The sequence below is a fragment of the Eucyclogobius newberryi genome, unplaced genomic scaffold, assembly GCF_026437365.1.
Source record: "Eucyclogobius newberryi isolate DKJ021-1_F unplaced genomic scaffold, fEucNew1.0.hap1 SCAF_19, whole genome shotgun sequence".
In the NCBI taxonomy this organism is placed as follows: Eukaryota; Metazoa; Chordata; class Actinopteri; order Gobiiformes; family Gobiidae; genus Eucyclogobius; species Eucyclogobius newberryi.
The window spans coordinates 20365823-20382931 of record NW_027315823.1 but is presented as its reverse complement, the minus strand read 5'-3'; the positions used below and the strand labels follow the sequence as shown (position 1 = coordinate 20382931).

At 39.8% G+C, this 17109-nt stretch overlaps 1 protein-coding gene across 2 annotated transcripts in view; it reads right to left on the bottom strand.

The window, feature by feature from the left end:
* The window catches only part of grm7 (glutamate metabotropic receptor 7), a 226229-nt gene that overhangs the window by 147848 nt on the left and 61272 nt on the right, over positions 1 to 17109 (bottom strand). For both annotated transcript variants that reach the window (XM_072452079.1, XM_072452078.1), the window contains exon 2: positions 2587 to 2803. In XM_072452079.1, the coding sequence (XP_072308180.1) occupies positions 2587 to 2803 (217 nt within the window). The remainder of the gene's footprint in view (positions 1 to 2586; positions 2804 to 17109) is intronic.

The following is a 17109-nucleotide window of genomic DNA, read 5'->3' as shown; positions in this document are numbered from 1 at the left end:
TGATTAATTATGTAGCGCGCCAGCAGCTGGAGACTACTGGACTATTGGTGGGACATCCCCTGCATCCCCACTAATTACTTTGGATTCTTGTTCATTGAAATAAAGCCAATGCTTGTGCTAGCATGCCCCTTTTGTTTACTCCACGCTTGAAACAACTGCCATATAATTTATGACTTACACTGTGTGTGAAGATCAATATTTCGATTCAAGGGTGTGAACAGGGAGCGGGACGTTCTGGGATCAATACGTGGATTACTTGAAATTTACTTGAAAATGGTCCAAAAGGAACTCAATGATGCTGCTAAATAGTTTAGGAGAGCCATTTACACAGTCCGATAATGGCCATAAAAGTTTTCAAAAGTCTTAAATTACCTTTTGCAGGGTTAAGGTGTATTTCATTAGACTTTGTCCAATATTTTTGTTCAAAATACCTTTTTAATAGGCTTTATTAGACAGGAAAGATGAGCATGAAATGGAGATTAGAGAGAAGGGAGGACATGCAGTAAATGATCAGAATGATTCGATGACCATGATTCGAACTCTGCGGCTAGCTCCTCCAAATGGAGGCTGGCATGTGTGCTGCCACCTTAACCACTCAACCACTGGGCAGCACTTTTCATACATCTTCATAGGAGGGTCTAGACTATAACGCATCGGACAACATCCAACATTAGGATGATTTAATCCCAGCCGCTTAAAGCAGATTTCTCCAAGCCAATATCTTCGTAACATTCAGAAAGAAATATCAAACTTTTTCATTCTATTTTACAAAGTTTCCCTTATTCTAATACCTATTTTAGACAGTTCCCCTGTTAATCTGTCTCTTAAATTGTGATGACAGAATAGAATCTAGACTACCGGTATAGTCTAGAATCTAGACTATATGTCAAAAGCATGGCTGCTGTAGCTAAGCAATTTAAGTATTACATTAACCAATAACATATATCATTTTAAACTTGTTTCTATCCAGAAGTAGAAAGTTGTAGAAACAATTGAAGTAATGCATCTACCGTATTTTCCGGATTATAAATCACACCTCTTCACATTGTATTGGCCGGATTTATACTCCAGAGTGACGTATATGTGATATTATTCATTATTTTCACACTCGCAACTGCATTTCACATAAGTTTGTGGAGGATGAAATGCCTGTTCTTGGTCTTGGATTTTATCAAATACATTTCCCAAAAAATGCTACTTATACTCCAGTGCGACTTATATATGTTTTTTCTTCTCTATTATGCATTTTTTGGCTGGTGCGACTTATAATCTGGAAAATATGGTATTTTGCATGTTAGATAATACTGATGATAATACTGCCAAATGGAGTTTCTCCAGGCAATCAGACAACTGCCTATTTTATTCACGCTCCAGTATTGACCTTCAGTGCATTATCTCCGACCTCCACATTTACATTTTACTCATAGAAGCAAGGGGGTGTCCTGCCCAACAATAGAAGAAAGTAAAAATCTAACCACAAACCCACCAGTCAATCAATCAACCAATCCATCCATCAATCACAATTATTTATATAGCACATTTTAAAACTGTCAAAAGTGTTTCAAAGGTTTAGTTTCACATACAGATGAACACATATACACTTAAACATTGCTACCCTTTAGATATAAATGAGGTGTTTAGGTAGACCACTGAGACAGTGCCCTGATCAAAAACAGATTATTGGTGAACATGGGGCTTTGGTTGTTTATGTTCACACAGTTAAAAGATCCCCCTGCTTCTCTCCCTTGCACCCTCCCAGCAGTGTCCTTTCATAATCCTCACAAAAGTTGAGCCCATAAATGTCACGATGCATCCTAAACTGCTGAGAGGCTGCCGATTGCTCCAAATGTCAGAGAGATTAAACTCAAACCAATCAACAACAGCAATAACAACAACAACATCATTCCCTATTAATTCTTTTCTAGAACATCTATTAAAATGAACAGTGTGAAAGTCAATACTTAATCTGACGTGTTCTGCAAGTCTATAGTCTAGTCTATAATATATCTTTATAGAAAAATATTCAGTGGTAGTCATCTGGCCCATCACAGGGCTGTCAGGGCAACAAAAAAGATACATTTCCAATGAAACTTAAAAACAATACTAGCAAATAGACACGTTATTATCAGGAGGTTTTGCCCGGTGGGCAAGGATTACTCAGAGTAGGATAAATAGCTGAGTTCTCAGACTAGATCTGCAGGTTGAGACTCTTAGATGAGAGTCGAAACATGATTTTTTTCCTAAAAACTGTTTCCAGATGACTGCAACATTTTCTACTCCTGGACAAACAAGGGGTTACACCAATTTATTGTACACCATGTTACACTGATGGTTTGGTAATATAATACTGTGGCACCACTTAAAAACTAAATCTGCTGATACTAAATAATCACCAAAAATGATTGACCACATCGTTTTATTGTCTCTTGGATCTTCAAGATTTTGCTTCAGTGTGAATTGTGCATTGACAATAAATACATAAATAAAAAGATTCAAAAGTCTCAAAATAATGAAAAAAATAAGAGCTAAGTGTTAAAAGTCTGTACACATGATCATTTCAAAACTACAAAGCAACTTGTCACAGACCTGCTTCTCTGGACAGCTGCATGAAGGCATCCACTCCCTTCTCTCCGTAGCTGCCCTCAGAGGCCACAGTGGAGACATAGTTCCAGCCCATAGCTTTGACGATGTCCACCATGGCCTGGGCCTGGAAGCTGTCTGGAGGTACCACTCGGGAGAAGAAGTCATAGCGCCGGTCATCGCTCAGTTCTGGGGCTGTGGACGCGTAGCTTATCTGAGGAATCTAAAGAGAAGAAGCACAGAGGCATGTTATATTGTGTTTAGTAAATAATGTTTTTTTTATTATATACTGTAACAGTGTCTTTCATTTATGTATGAGGCTTTTACATTTGCTGACAGTAACTGGCATTTGAAATTAATATAATGTTCAAAACATCCACTTAATTAGTAGAGCAATACAGTGCACATGTAGAGACATTTGGACCTTTGGGAAGCACAATGATAAGAACAATGAATTAGGAAAAAATGGATTACGGTGAATGCAGAAGTACTGACATCCTTTTAAGTACACTTATAATAGCTTTCAAATGATTAAATAAACCAATAACCTCAACCATCAACCCAAATCTATAATATAACTTTGTTCAAAAGGTGAAAGCCACAGGTCTGCCTGCATGATAAAAGCCATTAGGATAAAACAAACACGTGTTATCTATGAGAAGTATCAGCGAGTTCAGGGATCATGTCATCTCCCAGTAGATCTCAAAGTTTAAACAGACTCTTCAAATTGTGGTAAAATACTAAGCAGCAGTGGTGGGCCGTCAGGACCAGCAAGGCCTTTTCTGCTGGCCTAAACATAATCAGAATATGATTTAAAAATATATATATTTTCCCTCAAATATTTATTAAATTATTCCCCAGAGTAAGCGTTTTACTCTTCATTTCATGGCTTTCCTCTTGGTTGCACTGCTTCTGCCCCAGGTTGAGATTTGGAGGCTGGTCTTTAAGTTAGATCTTTTATCCAATCATATTCAGCCATCATGTGTTGCCAGGGATCTAAAATCTGCCGAGGCCTTCAGACCTCAACAGAGCTGGTGCTTGTAGCTTAAAGTGAAAATGATGTGTCAACCAATCAGCTTCAGAGTTGGCTCTTGTACGTCTGCTGCTGTTACACAGGAGCCAGCAGCAGGTGCATCACGAGCACGTCTTTTGATTGGATCACCAATATTGAGAAGCAGGTCTTATGGGCGGGGCTATTTGAAACCTCACAAACTCTGATGGAGAAAACTGCATTTGACAGACACATTAATCCGTGTATTACTAAGCTGTTTTTTCAACCCACAACGTGGAAGGAGGACAATATATCGATTTGGTCGAGGATATAATTATAATGCCTTTCTCAAGACGAACTTTTCAAGAAAAGTTAGACATTGTAAGGAGAGGTCGTCCTACGCCGACGCTGCAAAGCCTGTTACAGGCGGCGCGTTGAAAATGCGTTGACAACACGCGCGTGCGGCACGGACCACACGCGGAAAACGCGCAGAGAACGAGCGGACACGGCAGGGCACGGAGAACGGCACACAGAACGCGCGAAGAACGAGCACGGACAAGGTAAAGCAACGCCTGTTTAAACGTATAGAGCCATGGCGTCATAATGATGGTAATATGATGGTAATAAGAGGTGGATTTATTCGGGTGGGACTGTGTATGACCTCATTGAAGGCCCAAGCCCCAGACCCACGGCCCGCCACTGCTAAGCAGAGAGGGGTTGACTTGTGTTAATGATGATATTAAATGTATTGATTATTTAACAATTCATTATTTATCCAGTCAAATTTGGCCTTGGAGTCCACTTCACCACAGGGGTCTAGTCCTTGGAGCCAGTTGCTGAGATAAGAGGGGTTTCTCAAGGGGGGTCGCAAAAGCGACTCGCTTTGCTGTCCCAATGTGATGATTTACATTCCACCTGAACCCTTTTGCTGAAAAGTTAATGTTCTTTTAAAGATCTTTTGGGACGTGCATGTTCTACACAGGCCATGAATACGGCCGGCAAATGAGGCCTGTGTTTCCATGGAGGTCGACCGTGAAGGAAGGACACATCTGAGCACGCTTCGTGGCCTTATATATCCCATAATGCACTGTGCACAAGTCAGATGTTTTGAAACTAGATGGAGCAGAACAGCTTGTCCTGACAGAGCAGGAAAACATGTAAGTATATGCTTCAAACTTTATGAGTTTATTAATGCACAAGAGGTGTCATTAAATAAGGGCAAAACTGTAAAAGAATTTTGGGTTAACTGCGTGAGCCACAGTGATTTGACTTTAAAATGTTCTAGTAAACTCCAGCTAACGCAATGAAAAGTCCATTCAAACTTCTGTACTTGGACAGATTGCCAACAATACTAATTCTGTTTTTACTTTTAGAAGAAGATATGCCCACGGATTGATTAATAAAGTAAAATATCACATTTTCACAGCCATTTGGATTAAACCTTTGGCCAGTGTAGCTTGGAGGTAAGAGAACAAGCATTTTACATTTATAAATCTTTAAACGCAGTTTTTGTTTAATTGTATATTTACTGGCGTAATTCAAGCCTCCAACTAATGCTTTAAATTGTGGGAATGATGAAATGGAATGGAATGATTTGCTCCTTTTGTATTTCCTGAATGTTTAAGATTAAGAAATAAATAATGCTGATTGGAAAAAGTTGTGTTAGATGATTTATGATGGGACAGTAATTTAACACATTTGTTCTGAAAAGATCATAGATACCTCCTTATATACATGTACATATTTGTCATTGATTTGCCTTTAACTGACTGATTAGATAATCATTGTTAATACTGACAATACTATTAAAACAATTTTTAAATGGTTTGTATTTTTCCTTATTCATCTGCAGCTTATTGTCTGAGGACAGTCAACACTGATGGGGTCCCAGATGCTGATGAGAACATGCAGATGGTGCATAAAGTGGGTCCAACGAAGAGGACAATAACCTAATGTCCACCTAACAATACACTGGAGAAGAGCTGACCTGTCTTCAAAGAAACAGACTATTGTGACTGATAATGTATGGGACATGTTGCATTGTCTATTAAAACACTATAATAATTTGGGCTGCAAGATTGTCATAATCAAATTGAAGTCACATTTTAAATTTGAAAATGTGCTAATCTCAAATGCATAGGATTCTTGTATTCATTTAGCTGTTTATAATTGTCTCCCAAATGCCAGTGTACCTGGATATATAGCTATACAAAATGCACTGTGAACTATTATGGGCTGGCCGAAAAAATGTGTATTTCATTACAGGTTTTCTACAAGACACAAAGCCTTATCCCATTGTGCAAGAGCGTGAATCTTCTCAGCCAGGACTAGGTTAATCTTGGCTGGATCCTCATCAAAGCATCAAACTGACTGGCCCAAGTGTGTTGGGTCCATGAATGTAATAAATTAACCTTTGGGTCATGTCTCCACTGTCCACCACATTGTCCAGAGTCGTTAGAGATGTGGTGTTCGACCTCCAGCTGACGGCAGAAGATCTGTGGGGAAGACTGGTGTGGCCACACACTTTGCAGTCTTGGGGTAGATGAGAAAAAATGGCTTAACTTCTAATTTATAGTACTCCTTCTTTAGGAGGTGCACCATAATAATGTTCCAGTGAGAGAATACATTTGAGCGGGGAAACTGAACAGACCAAGATGGAATATGTTTATCATGACCATTGATCACTGGGAAGCACATCTGTTCATGTAACAATTACATGATGTCTTGATAAATTGCTGTCTACATGTAGACACACTGCGAGGAGTCGTAGCTACAGAAAGTAAAAGCAGTATTAGTAGTACCAGTCGTACCAAAGAAAATACATTTAATTTAGATGGTAGCATGCGCCAGTGAAATGTAACAAAATAGCTCTATCTTTATAATCTTAAATGCACATTTTAGCTTTCATGTATTCCCTTGTCATTATAAATTCCTATTCCAAAATTAAGATGACATATGTTATTACTTTTGTTGAAACCTTAAAGTAATCTTGAGATTTACCACAGGCACATAGGCAAATATTATATTTTATAAGAGCTGGATATAATAGTTTGTATTAGACATAAAATGAGATGAAGTATGATATTTTAGGCTCAAGGTCTGAATATTTTATCCTTTGTGCGTGTCTTTTTTAATACAACCATATGCGTAATTTGAATGGCGTTCTGTGCGTAGCATTAGCATAAGCAGCGAGTCTCGGTTGCTGGGCAACCAGCGGCTCAGTGGGCTAGACCTGTCCCATTTCGGCCTCTTTCAGCAGCCGTTGAATTGGGACACAGCTATTGTCATCAATGATTACATGATTTATCTAATTTTTCCACCATGCTATTATGACATACAATATAGTAACAGAAAAAGGCATCTTTGTGCTTACAGCGGCAGAGTAAAGCAAAGCTGCTGAGCCCGAGGTCACACCATGTTGATTTAGCAGCCTTGTCCTTGACATGCAGCTGTTTAAATGTGTCCCATGTTTTATCGACTTATGACTCAAGATGTCACAAAGGCCACGTCATGTGACCTAAAGGGTTCAAGTCTGCCTTGACTGCATGTCAATTTGAAGGACAGGCAGAAAAACGACTAAAAAACACCAGTTAAGTTTAGAAATCAACACATCCTTAACCATTAAATCAGATTGATAGTACTTGTCTTTAACACAACTGTAGGTTGCATTCATGTGACATCAACATTCTGCAATGCCTGTAGTTTAACAGCTGCAGACAGGTCAGAATTGTATGGTGGAATCTCGGTTTATATCTAATAGATCTGTAAATACTGGGCCAATGTCCTCTCTGCTATCACACAATAAACAAAAGTTAAATATTTTTTGTTCATAATGGCTCCAGAAAGTGGTGCCTTTATTCCACCCGAAATAACGATGATAAGTTTGGATATTTCTTTACAAACAGCGAATCTCCCATAGAGTTGAAAAGGCCGCTGCCCTCCATTTAAAATTATGGCATGAAATAACATGAAAAAAAGAATGAATGGATGTTGAATACCATGAAGCATGGAGTATATGCTGACAAATGCAAAGTGCTGGCTATTTCTCCGCATACTAAACCCAGATAGAAAAGCCTGAAGGCAAAAAACACAGTAACCTCCAAATCCAACTTTCTTCAATATTCTCCCTGATTCTCTGCTCCCCTCACCTCTGCTGAGGACAGCTCTGACACTTTCACACTAACACACTCCGACTCATTCAGAAATGGCTGCAGGTTAATTCCACAAAGACGGCTCTATTGTGGCTGCACTCGCATATGCCCAAATGAGGTTAGGTGAATGTTGTTATTTTTTTATAATGAAGTAACTACTCTATCACAATTTTCAGAATATTAATTGTAGGGCTGTCGCGGTTAAACAATTTCCCTTGCAGTAACTTTGCGTGCCTCGTGCGATGTGGCCCATAATAACGCATGTAAATTGAGGTTGTACTTGAAGTATAGGATCGAATTTAACAGCGGGCATTTTGTGCATCGATGCACTGCACATGCTTTAGCTTTTACTACATATTTATGGAGGAGGAGGATTATGGCAGATTGGATAATATTTTTCTTTTGGCTGAACTATGCACGGAATCTGTTTGGCTGCATCTTCTCAAAGGATTTTAACCTCGCCACATTTACTTGCGGTTTATGTGTTTACCTGAAACAAGGAGGAGGACAATTAAAGCCAAGTGTCGATCATGTCCGTGGGTTTTGGGATGGATATAAGGGCCCCTCTGGACCTTCAGTTCATCTTTCTCTGTAAGCTCATACACTGTGCTTTGATTGGTTCAATGTAGATGTGTTATGTTAAAACTTGGTGCCATTTGTGCAGAATGCTCAGGCGGGAACACCTGCGCTGTGTATTTAATGACTCATTGATTCATTTAAAGCCAAGGCAAAACTCTGCTCAAGAGTCTAGTCTGATGGCAGAACAAACGTTTTCTTAAAAGGCAGAGGATGTGAAAACATGAAATAGTTCATCATTAAACAGTTAATTTACACGGCATGTGCGAGAAACTTCATTAACATGTAAAATGCTGCCACTTGAGCCACTTGAGTTATAGTGATACAGCTGTACTGCAATATTGCGGTTAGGGTTACGTTTTGCCCACATGTCTGGAACGCAACGTTAAGGGAGATTGTTTAACAGCAACAGCCCTACACGTAGGAAAATCTGTCCTACATTTGACCCATCCTTCAATGCCGCTGAGGCAACCTGTCAGGAGCAAATTGACGTTCAAGCATCAGCTGTACAAGCCACAGTAGAAAATCTGAATCTGAATCAGAAAGAGGTTTATTGCCATTGTCAGGGAACAGAATTTATAAACTAGGAACTTGCTTTGACATTAAGGTGTAATATACAACAATAAATACCATGCATTATTGAAATGCCACTAATGCAGTGTGATGTTAGCAACAGAGACATAAAACATGTGTACAATTTAAGGCAGTTCTCAAAATATCAATTCGGTCAAATATCCTGATGGCTTCTTAGTAATGCATGCATGTGTCAACACAGGGAAGTGTATCATGATCCTTTTAAACAACTTTTTACTCTGGTTTTACAGGACATACATGTATCAGGACACATGTTGTCTCAAACTCTCAGTATTGGGATACATATAGTGTCACAAGGCAATATCCAGCCCTAGTACCATAAACTACTGCTACCAACATTTTTCAGTAGTTCTACATCCCTTAACCAGTAGGAAGACAGTGCCAAAACTCAGCAAAGATGAACAGCTGAAAGATGCATCACAGCAACATTAGTGACACTCTGAAGAAGATTGCGAGTGGGCAGTTGAAACTGATTTCTTCCTGTTCTTTATTTATTTATTTACAGCCAACCAGCAGAGCTAGACACATTTTCAAGTAATAAAACCTATAGTGACACTGTCAGATATTTGATCAAGAACCCACTAAAACTGCACAATACTTTTTAACTGACTGTTGGAAGAAATTCAATCACGTCACTTTATCTCAACATTGAGGTGCTGAGACAAGCTGAAGCAATACAAGACCATTTCGACTTCAAGGTGCTTCATGCCGTCCGCTTCCCTTTCTGTCTCTACCTCATTCATTTATTATTGGGGGAACACTTGAGTTCGTTGACACAGCCACAGTATAAAATCCCTATAGAGCTAACACAGCACTCAGCCCTCCGTGTTGAGGGATTTTAAAGGCTCAGCGGTCACTACACAAGCGCACATGGGGTGTTCACAGCGGGAAGCACCGTCTGGAGCACACCACGGGATCAGTGTCAGCAGAAACATCATTCAAAATTTCAAACAGTCTTTTCTGCAACATAGAAAGGGAATCTCCATGGAGCTTTTGTTAAGTGTAAGCCATTTAGGAGAGCATTTTTTCTTTTCTTCTAATAACCCAATTGGTGTGGAAATTAGGCTACAGGGATAACCACAGGCAAGTAGAAAAGAAAGCATTCATTTGCATGAGTTTAAAGCTATTTATGCACATATTATTGTAATTTAATCTTTGTATACATTTTTTCATACTGTATTAATTGTAATTATTTGGGAAAATATATGGTAAAAAAAAAAGAAAAACCCAGGGATGGCGGTCATACTAGAAAATCGGCAATATTTCCATTCAATCTTTTCTTTTTGCTTCACCAAATATTTGTTATTTACTTCTGTATAACCAAAGAAGGATTATAATGATGATTGACATGATCATTCATCATAATTCCACCTAGATCCAGCAGATCATTCAGGTTACGGTCATTCACTGACATGTATATAAACAAGCATGCAGCTGGTTTAAACCCTAACTTTGGCAGAAAACCAATATCTCTCTTCTTGTGACAGATTACAGCCATAAGCGGCCTGGTCGCCTCTCTCCTTCTATCATACTCGCTGGCATTCTTCTTTCTTCGCCTGGACACGGAAAGGTCAGGATCTCGACAGCTTCAATAAAACAGAACCTGCACCACAGTGTGACAGTGGCCAAAGCCGGCATTGATTGGAGACAAGTAGAGATATTCCAGAAGGGATTTGAGAATGAAGGAAAGAGACCTTTTATCAACCACACTAACAACAGCAATTGGAAAACAGTATAAAAAAAAACAATAAGTGCATTTAGACGAGTAAAAAAGGTTTGACAACCTAAAGGTGACCACCGTATTTGTTTTTAAATATATATATTGCATAAATCACAATCCTAAGGGGGTCATACAATTGCCTGTATCATGTGCATTTTAGATGTAATAGTATTAGCAATTCATTACTTAGTTTATTATGAGTCCCTAAATGTCCTGAAGTCCTTCTCCCAGATCAAGGCTCTAGAAAACACAATCGGCTGCAAACTAAAGATGATTTCTGTTGCATTCAGGATTCTTTTAGACACTTAAGTAATAAATCGGTGTAATCCCTCACTCAACATTTGTCAGAAGTTCACTTTGGCTTTGCGTGCGCCACGGTGACAGCTCCGTATTTCGCAGCTCAGCGTATCGTGTGTCATTTTCTCTTTTTCACGCTTTCTAATTGAAGATGAGGCCAATTTTCATCATCCAAAGACTGTTTTGCTCCTTGGGGATCTTAAAACACGTCTGCTGAGTCAAAACTGCTCTCAACTGTGCCCTGGATCTGTCTGCGTCTGTTTAAACTCTGGCTCGTACAGTGGAGCTACCTGTGTGCATCTCCAACCTGCTATGGAGGCTCGAGTCCTACCAGGTATTCTTTAAATGATATAGAACTAAAGCCAAATTAGGCCCACTATAGGCTCTATGTTTAACAGTAACTGTACTGTGCTTGGCGGCACTAATCAAACTTGTTTATTAAAAGTAAATAATACTACAAATAAATCATTTTTCAAAATGCATATCAGCGCTCGAAATAGAAAATTAGAGTATTCAGTAAATAAGTAAGTAAGTATTCAGTAAATACTGAGTTTAAACCTGTCTCAGCATTATATGCCAGAATTTCTGAATCCTAAGAACTGGTGCTTAAATTTTTTAAACTTGAAAAACAGACATGGTTCATTTTAAAACATTTGCAGCAATTCAAATGTGCTTCTCATGAATGCAATCACTTTAGCCAGGAGGTTCCATTACGATTCAGAATTTCTTTTGCAAGAGAGAGGCCAGGGTTACAGCCAACATAATCAACACAGTACAGAAAATCACAACATATGAAATACTAGAAAATCTGCAATGGCTGAAGCCATTGCTGGAGTGTCTGCATCTCTCCATCTCCCCCCTCTCTCCCTCTCTCTCTCTCTCTCCCTCTCCACAATACAAGAACATATAGTGTCTGCGCGTGATGTCACGCAGGTACTATATGTTCTTTTATGTGAGTGATGTCACAAATTTTGTATTATCTCTCTCTCTCTCTCTCTCTCTCTCTCTCTCTCTCTCTCTCTCTCTCTCTCTCTCTCTCTCTCTCTCTCTCTCTCTCTCTCTCTCTCTCTCTCTCTCTCTCTCTCTCTCTCTCTCTCTCTCTCTCTCTCTCTCTCTCTCTCTCTCTCTCTCTCTCTCTCTCTCTCTCTCTCTCTCTCTCTCTCTCTCTCTCTCTCTCTCTCTCTCTCTCTCTCTCTCTGGGGAAAAAGTACTAATACTTTTGAAGATTCTGCAAAACGTACAAGTTGTTCAAATGTCAAAAGTAATTATTGAGTGTCTGCGTGACATCACGCAGACACTCAATAAATACATAAAAATTGCTGCAATGAATTCCCATGTTTACAGCTTTACACATTCACAAATTGATAGTGAAAAAAACCTGAAAACAAACCATAAACAACTAAAGGTCCGTGAACCAATGTCTGCTGAAAACTCAACTGAATCAGAGCCAGCCAGAACGGTAAAGCGCAATGATCCAGGAGGTGAAAACAGGAGTTGAGAAGAAGTACTATTTGACAGAGGGATAGAAAATTGATTCAATGACCCTATAAGCTGCTCTGAACCTGAAGTCAGTGCGAGACAAAACAGTTTGGGTGAAAAAAAACAATGGAGGTGGTCCAGCGCCAATATTGACATTTCCATCTGACATTTGTGTGAGTGGCCTATGGCACAGGACTTGGAGTTATTGACCTTCTGCTGAGGGCTGATGTCTATTAAATGAGTGTGTTTGTCGGAAAAGAGGTCTAGATGATTTGTGACAGCTGGAATTGCCCGCAGGCCTGCATATACTGCTTATAATGAGTGCTTAAGGGTTCAAAGAACATGTACTAACATTCAGCCATTGTAAACAAGTACAGTAAAAGGATGAAAAAGTCATTTAGAAACCTTTATTCGGTCTCACATGCTAGTTACAATCATATATAAATCAGTCATGTTGTTGCCATTCCCAAGCCAGTACAAATGAAGAAATAGCTTGAAGAGAGGCGTAAAAAAGTCAAATGAATCAATAAAAAAATCCAATAACCAATTTCAGTACCACCTTGCCCTGTAATTTGTTGACAACAATGAGTCACACTTTGGTATATAAAGTCTGGTTTGCTTTAGCCAACATTGTTTCCAACACAGCACTAAACGGGTGGGTTAGTGCTGAGGTGACAATATAAATAGATCAAGTTAACAACAGGGAAGGCTATGACCAGGAGACTCACTGGTCTAGGCGTATCAGTTCAGGCAAAATGTGTCCTAATACGTGTCCTTTAGAAAATGATCCGGTGAGTATTATTGTGTAGAATAAAAAATACTGTATTTTAAATAGAGGATTGTGAGGTTATTAGCTAGTAAGAGTATGGTCCCAGGCAACAGAACAGTGAAAGAAGGTCATTTTAGACAAACTTTGAGCAATAGCTTTCCCAGTAGTGCTTACTATTGTCTGTCTGATATTAGTCACTTATCACAAATATGTACTCAGCACATTTAAACTAGATACAAAATAACTCCATTATTGTCTTGGGACACCGAAATACAACACCAGATCAAGGTCAGGGATGGGGTTAGGGTAAGGGTGTAACAATAACCAAAATACTGTGATAGAAGAACAGAGGGAACACTTTCAAGTCTTTAGAGTATGACCATATTTATTGCATCAAAAGACTGTGAAGGCAGTTTAAAAGGATCAAGTAGCATACTTAATATGCTATGCGAGGTTTGAATATAGGTACTTCACAAGGTTAGAGTTGGGCACATCACAGAAATTTACAAACACAGTAACGCAGCAAACAAAAGAGACTACAGTAATCAGGAATATTGGACCTTCATGATTCCTTAATAGTCAAACAATGCGCAAACACAGCACAATCCTTAAAATGCAACGGCTCCCTGCTGGAACTTTTACTTGATCATGGCCAAGTTGTTAATTTGAGAACAAGCAGAGACAAGAACCAGAGACAACATATCACTGAACATGTAACACCTGCCATTCTTCAGCCTGAACAACCTGTGCGCTAAAGAGCTAACGGCATGAGCTAACACTTGGACTGGATTATTGCTATATCTTAAACTCGGATTCCTCTCGTCACTGTACGTCTGCGTGTCTGTCAGCTCTTTGTGTTTACCATTAATTAGCCAGCAGGCAACATCTGGCACAGAGCTTGAACTAAATCAAGATGACAGGGGCCTACACTGTGCATATGGAACACAGCATCGGGGCCGGTGATGGTGCACTGACTGGACACTTATCACCGATCTGTGCATGTGGAAATGATGGGAGAGAACGCGTGCTAATCAGTCAGTTCTAGTGAATGATGGAAGACCACAAATTCACACTTGACATTTTAACATCCTCGTAAAAATGCAGTTTGATGCATGTAATGAATTAATACTCAAAGTAAACTCAGACTCAGGATTCACTGCATGATACACTCTCACCATCAACCACAGTCACGATAGAATGACTATTGCGCTATTTTATACTTAAAGGTGCACCATCTTACTTTTATAAAGGAGGGTTTTCTACCTTCTTATCTACACAGTGATGCTATTACTTTGTCTGAAATGTTCCACAGTATGGCATTAAACACATATATCTCCATGGAGAAAAGAAATAAGGCTATAAGACTGAATAAGGCTAAGTCAGATTTATAATAATAATAATAAATATAGCCGCAAGCGGCAATGATCGGCCCTCGCCACGCCGCCGCCACGCCGCAAGAGGAGGGGGCGCTAACGCGCCCCAATTGTCCTTTTATTGCGCCTACTGCTGAATCTGTGACGCTGTCACATCTTCTCCCCTTTGTTTTACCATCAAAAAGCAATTTTATTTTGAATTCTTGGCACAATGTGCGGCTTTGCCGCACAGACACCGTGACTCTTTGAATAAAAATGTGGATCACTTTTGATGGTCCACCCCTGAAGATGAGTCTCACCAAATTTCAGGTTAATAGGGCTAACGCTCTAAGAGGAGTTTGTGAAAGTATAAAGTGTAAACATGTTCTGGCGATTTCCCCAATTATGACATGGCTCTCATTGACTTTTTTGATGGGGATGCTAAAATTGAGTTGTGTGTCAAATTTCATATAATTTCGCAAAACTAAACATTTATTAACCTCCATATAAAATCTGTAGGGGGCGCTGTGGCGCCAAATGAATTTATTTCACTTCAAGTGGGTTTAGGGCAAAGAGTTTAACAACTGATTCTAATTTGACGCAATTCGGACTTTATCTGCGCAAACGGCAGAAATTTTAAATATGGGAGATTTCTGAAATTCTAGCTACAGTTTGCGGCTTCGCCGCACAGAGACCGTGAGAGGTATCAATGTAATTTGGATAACTTTTGATGTCCCACTCCTCAGTAGCATTTTCACCAAATTTCAGCTTTTTAGGGCCAACGCCCTGGGAGGAGTTCGTAAAAGTACGACGTTTGGAAAAACTCCAAAATCATGTTTAGCCATTTTTGAAGCAATATGGCCGACATTTGGTTGGGCGGACGGCGTTGCCGTAATAATATTTTTTACTTCTCTTGTCACCATCTACCTCTGCGCCAAATTTCATGATTCTACGATCAGATTTTTTTTGGGTCATTTCCCATCTCTCAATGCATTTTTGGTACATTTGGGGGCGCTGACGCGCCAATTTTTTTTATTTTAGAAAAGGGAAATAGCCAGAATGTAGAGGGGCACGATTTTTAGAGGTGTGCAAATTTTTGTGACTTTTCGTCAATGTTCACTGGGTGAAAAATAGGGGGGTTGGTCCCGAGAAGAAAGAAAGAAAGAAGAAAGAATAATATTCCGATGCGAAAACAATGTTTCCCATTTTTCAAATATCATAAACTATACATTTTCGGAAAGCGCTCGCGCTTTCCTACCTCATGGTGTGGGTCCCTGGTCACTGACGGGTACTTTCGTTAATTTTGAGTGGGCTCCGCCCACTTTGTGTTTTTGGCCCTCTATACAGTAATAATGTTCAATTTTTGCATTACATGCTTATATGCACGGAACATGCAAGAGATGGGGAACGTATTCGTGAGCTACTTAGGGCAAATGAGTGCTTTATATGGGGATGACGACCGCGAAGCGGTCGTCATCCCAATGTAAAGTGCTCGTTTAGTGCGCACTTTTGCACGGGCTTCGCCCGTTTACAACGGTAATGTTCCATTTTCCTACTATTAATTAGTATGCACGGGGCGTGCGTGAGTGAAGGAGTGCGTTAGTGAGTGTTTGGAAGTGGGCGAGCGCTTCGCGCTCGATTTCGTGCGCACTACGTGCGCACTTTCGCAGCCGTGCTTCGCACGGCCTTACGAGATTAATAGGCCTCTCGCCAGCTTGTGGCGCTCGGGCCTAATAATACATTTTATTTAATCTTTCAAAATACACAATGACACTGTACAGAACAAGTAAAAACACATTCAAGCATCTGTTTAAAGGTGTATCATATAAGATTAATTTTGCCTTCTACATTCTATTTTATTTGTGTATTTATAAAACTTGTATTTATACAGGGAGAGCCCTTGAGAGCAAGCGCTCATTTGCAAGCACGCTCTGATAATGATGTGAGAGATTCCTGTCGCCAGTTCAGAGTGGATCTATTAACTTGGTTGTATGCCTTTCCAATTGCAAATTAATTTTCCATGACAGGCCTGACTTTCCATCTCAAACATAACTACTAAAGTTGAACATCATTTTCCTAACCACACAGATGAATACTGAAACTATCCCAATTCTATGGAAAACTGCTTTTGTTCTCCCTTTGCACAAAGGAGGCCAGAAAAATCATTTGAATGATTTCCATCCAATCTCAAAACTATCCTGCCAAGAAAATCTCTTGGAGTAGCTAATAAGTAACTAGGTGCGTGCACAATATTCAAAATATAAATCCAGACTTGGAGAGACTTATCCATGCGTTTGTCTCCAGTAGATTAGACTACTGTAACGGCCTGCTCACTGGCCTCTCCAAACGAGCTGTAAAACAGCTGCAGTACATCCAGAACGCTGCTGCTCGGGTCCTGACTAGAACCAGGAAGTATGATCACATTAGTCCTGTTCTCAGGTCTCTACACTGCCCCCTGTGGCTCAGAGAATAGACTTTAAAGCAGCTCTGCTTGTGTACAAGTCTCTCCATGGCCTAGCAACAAAGTACATCTCAGACATTTGTGTGCCATATGAGCCATCTCGGACTCTGAGATCCTCAGGGACCGGCCTCCTGCTGGT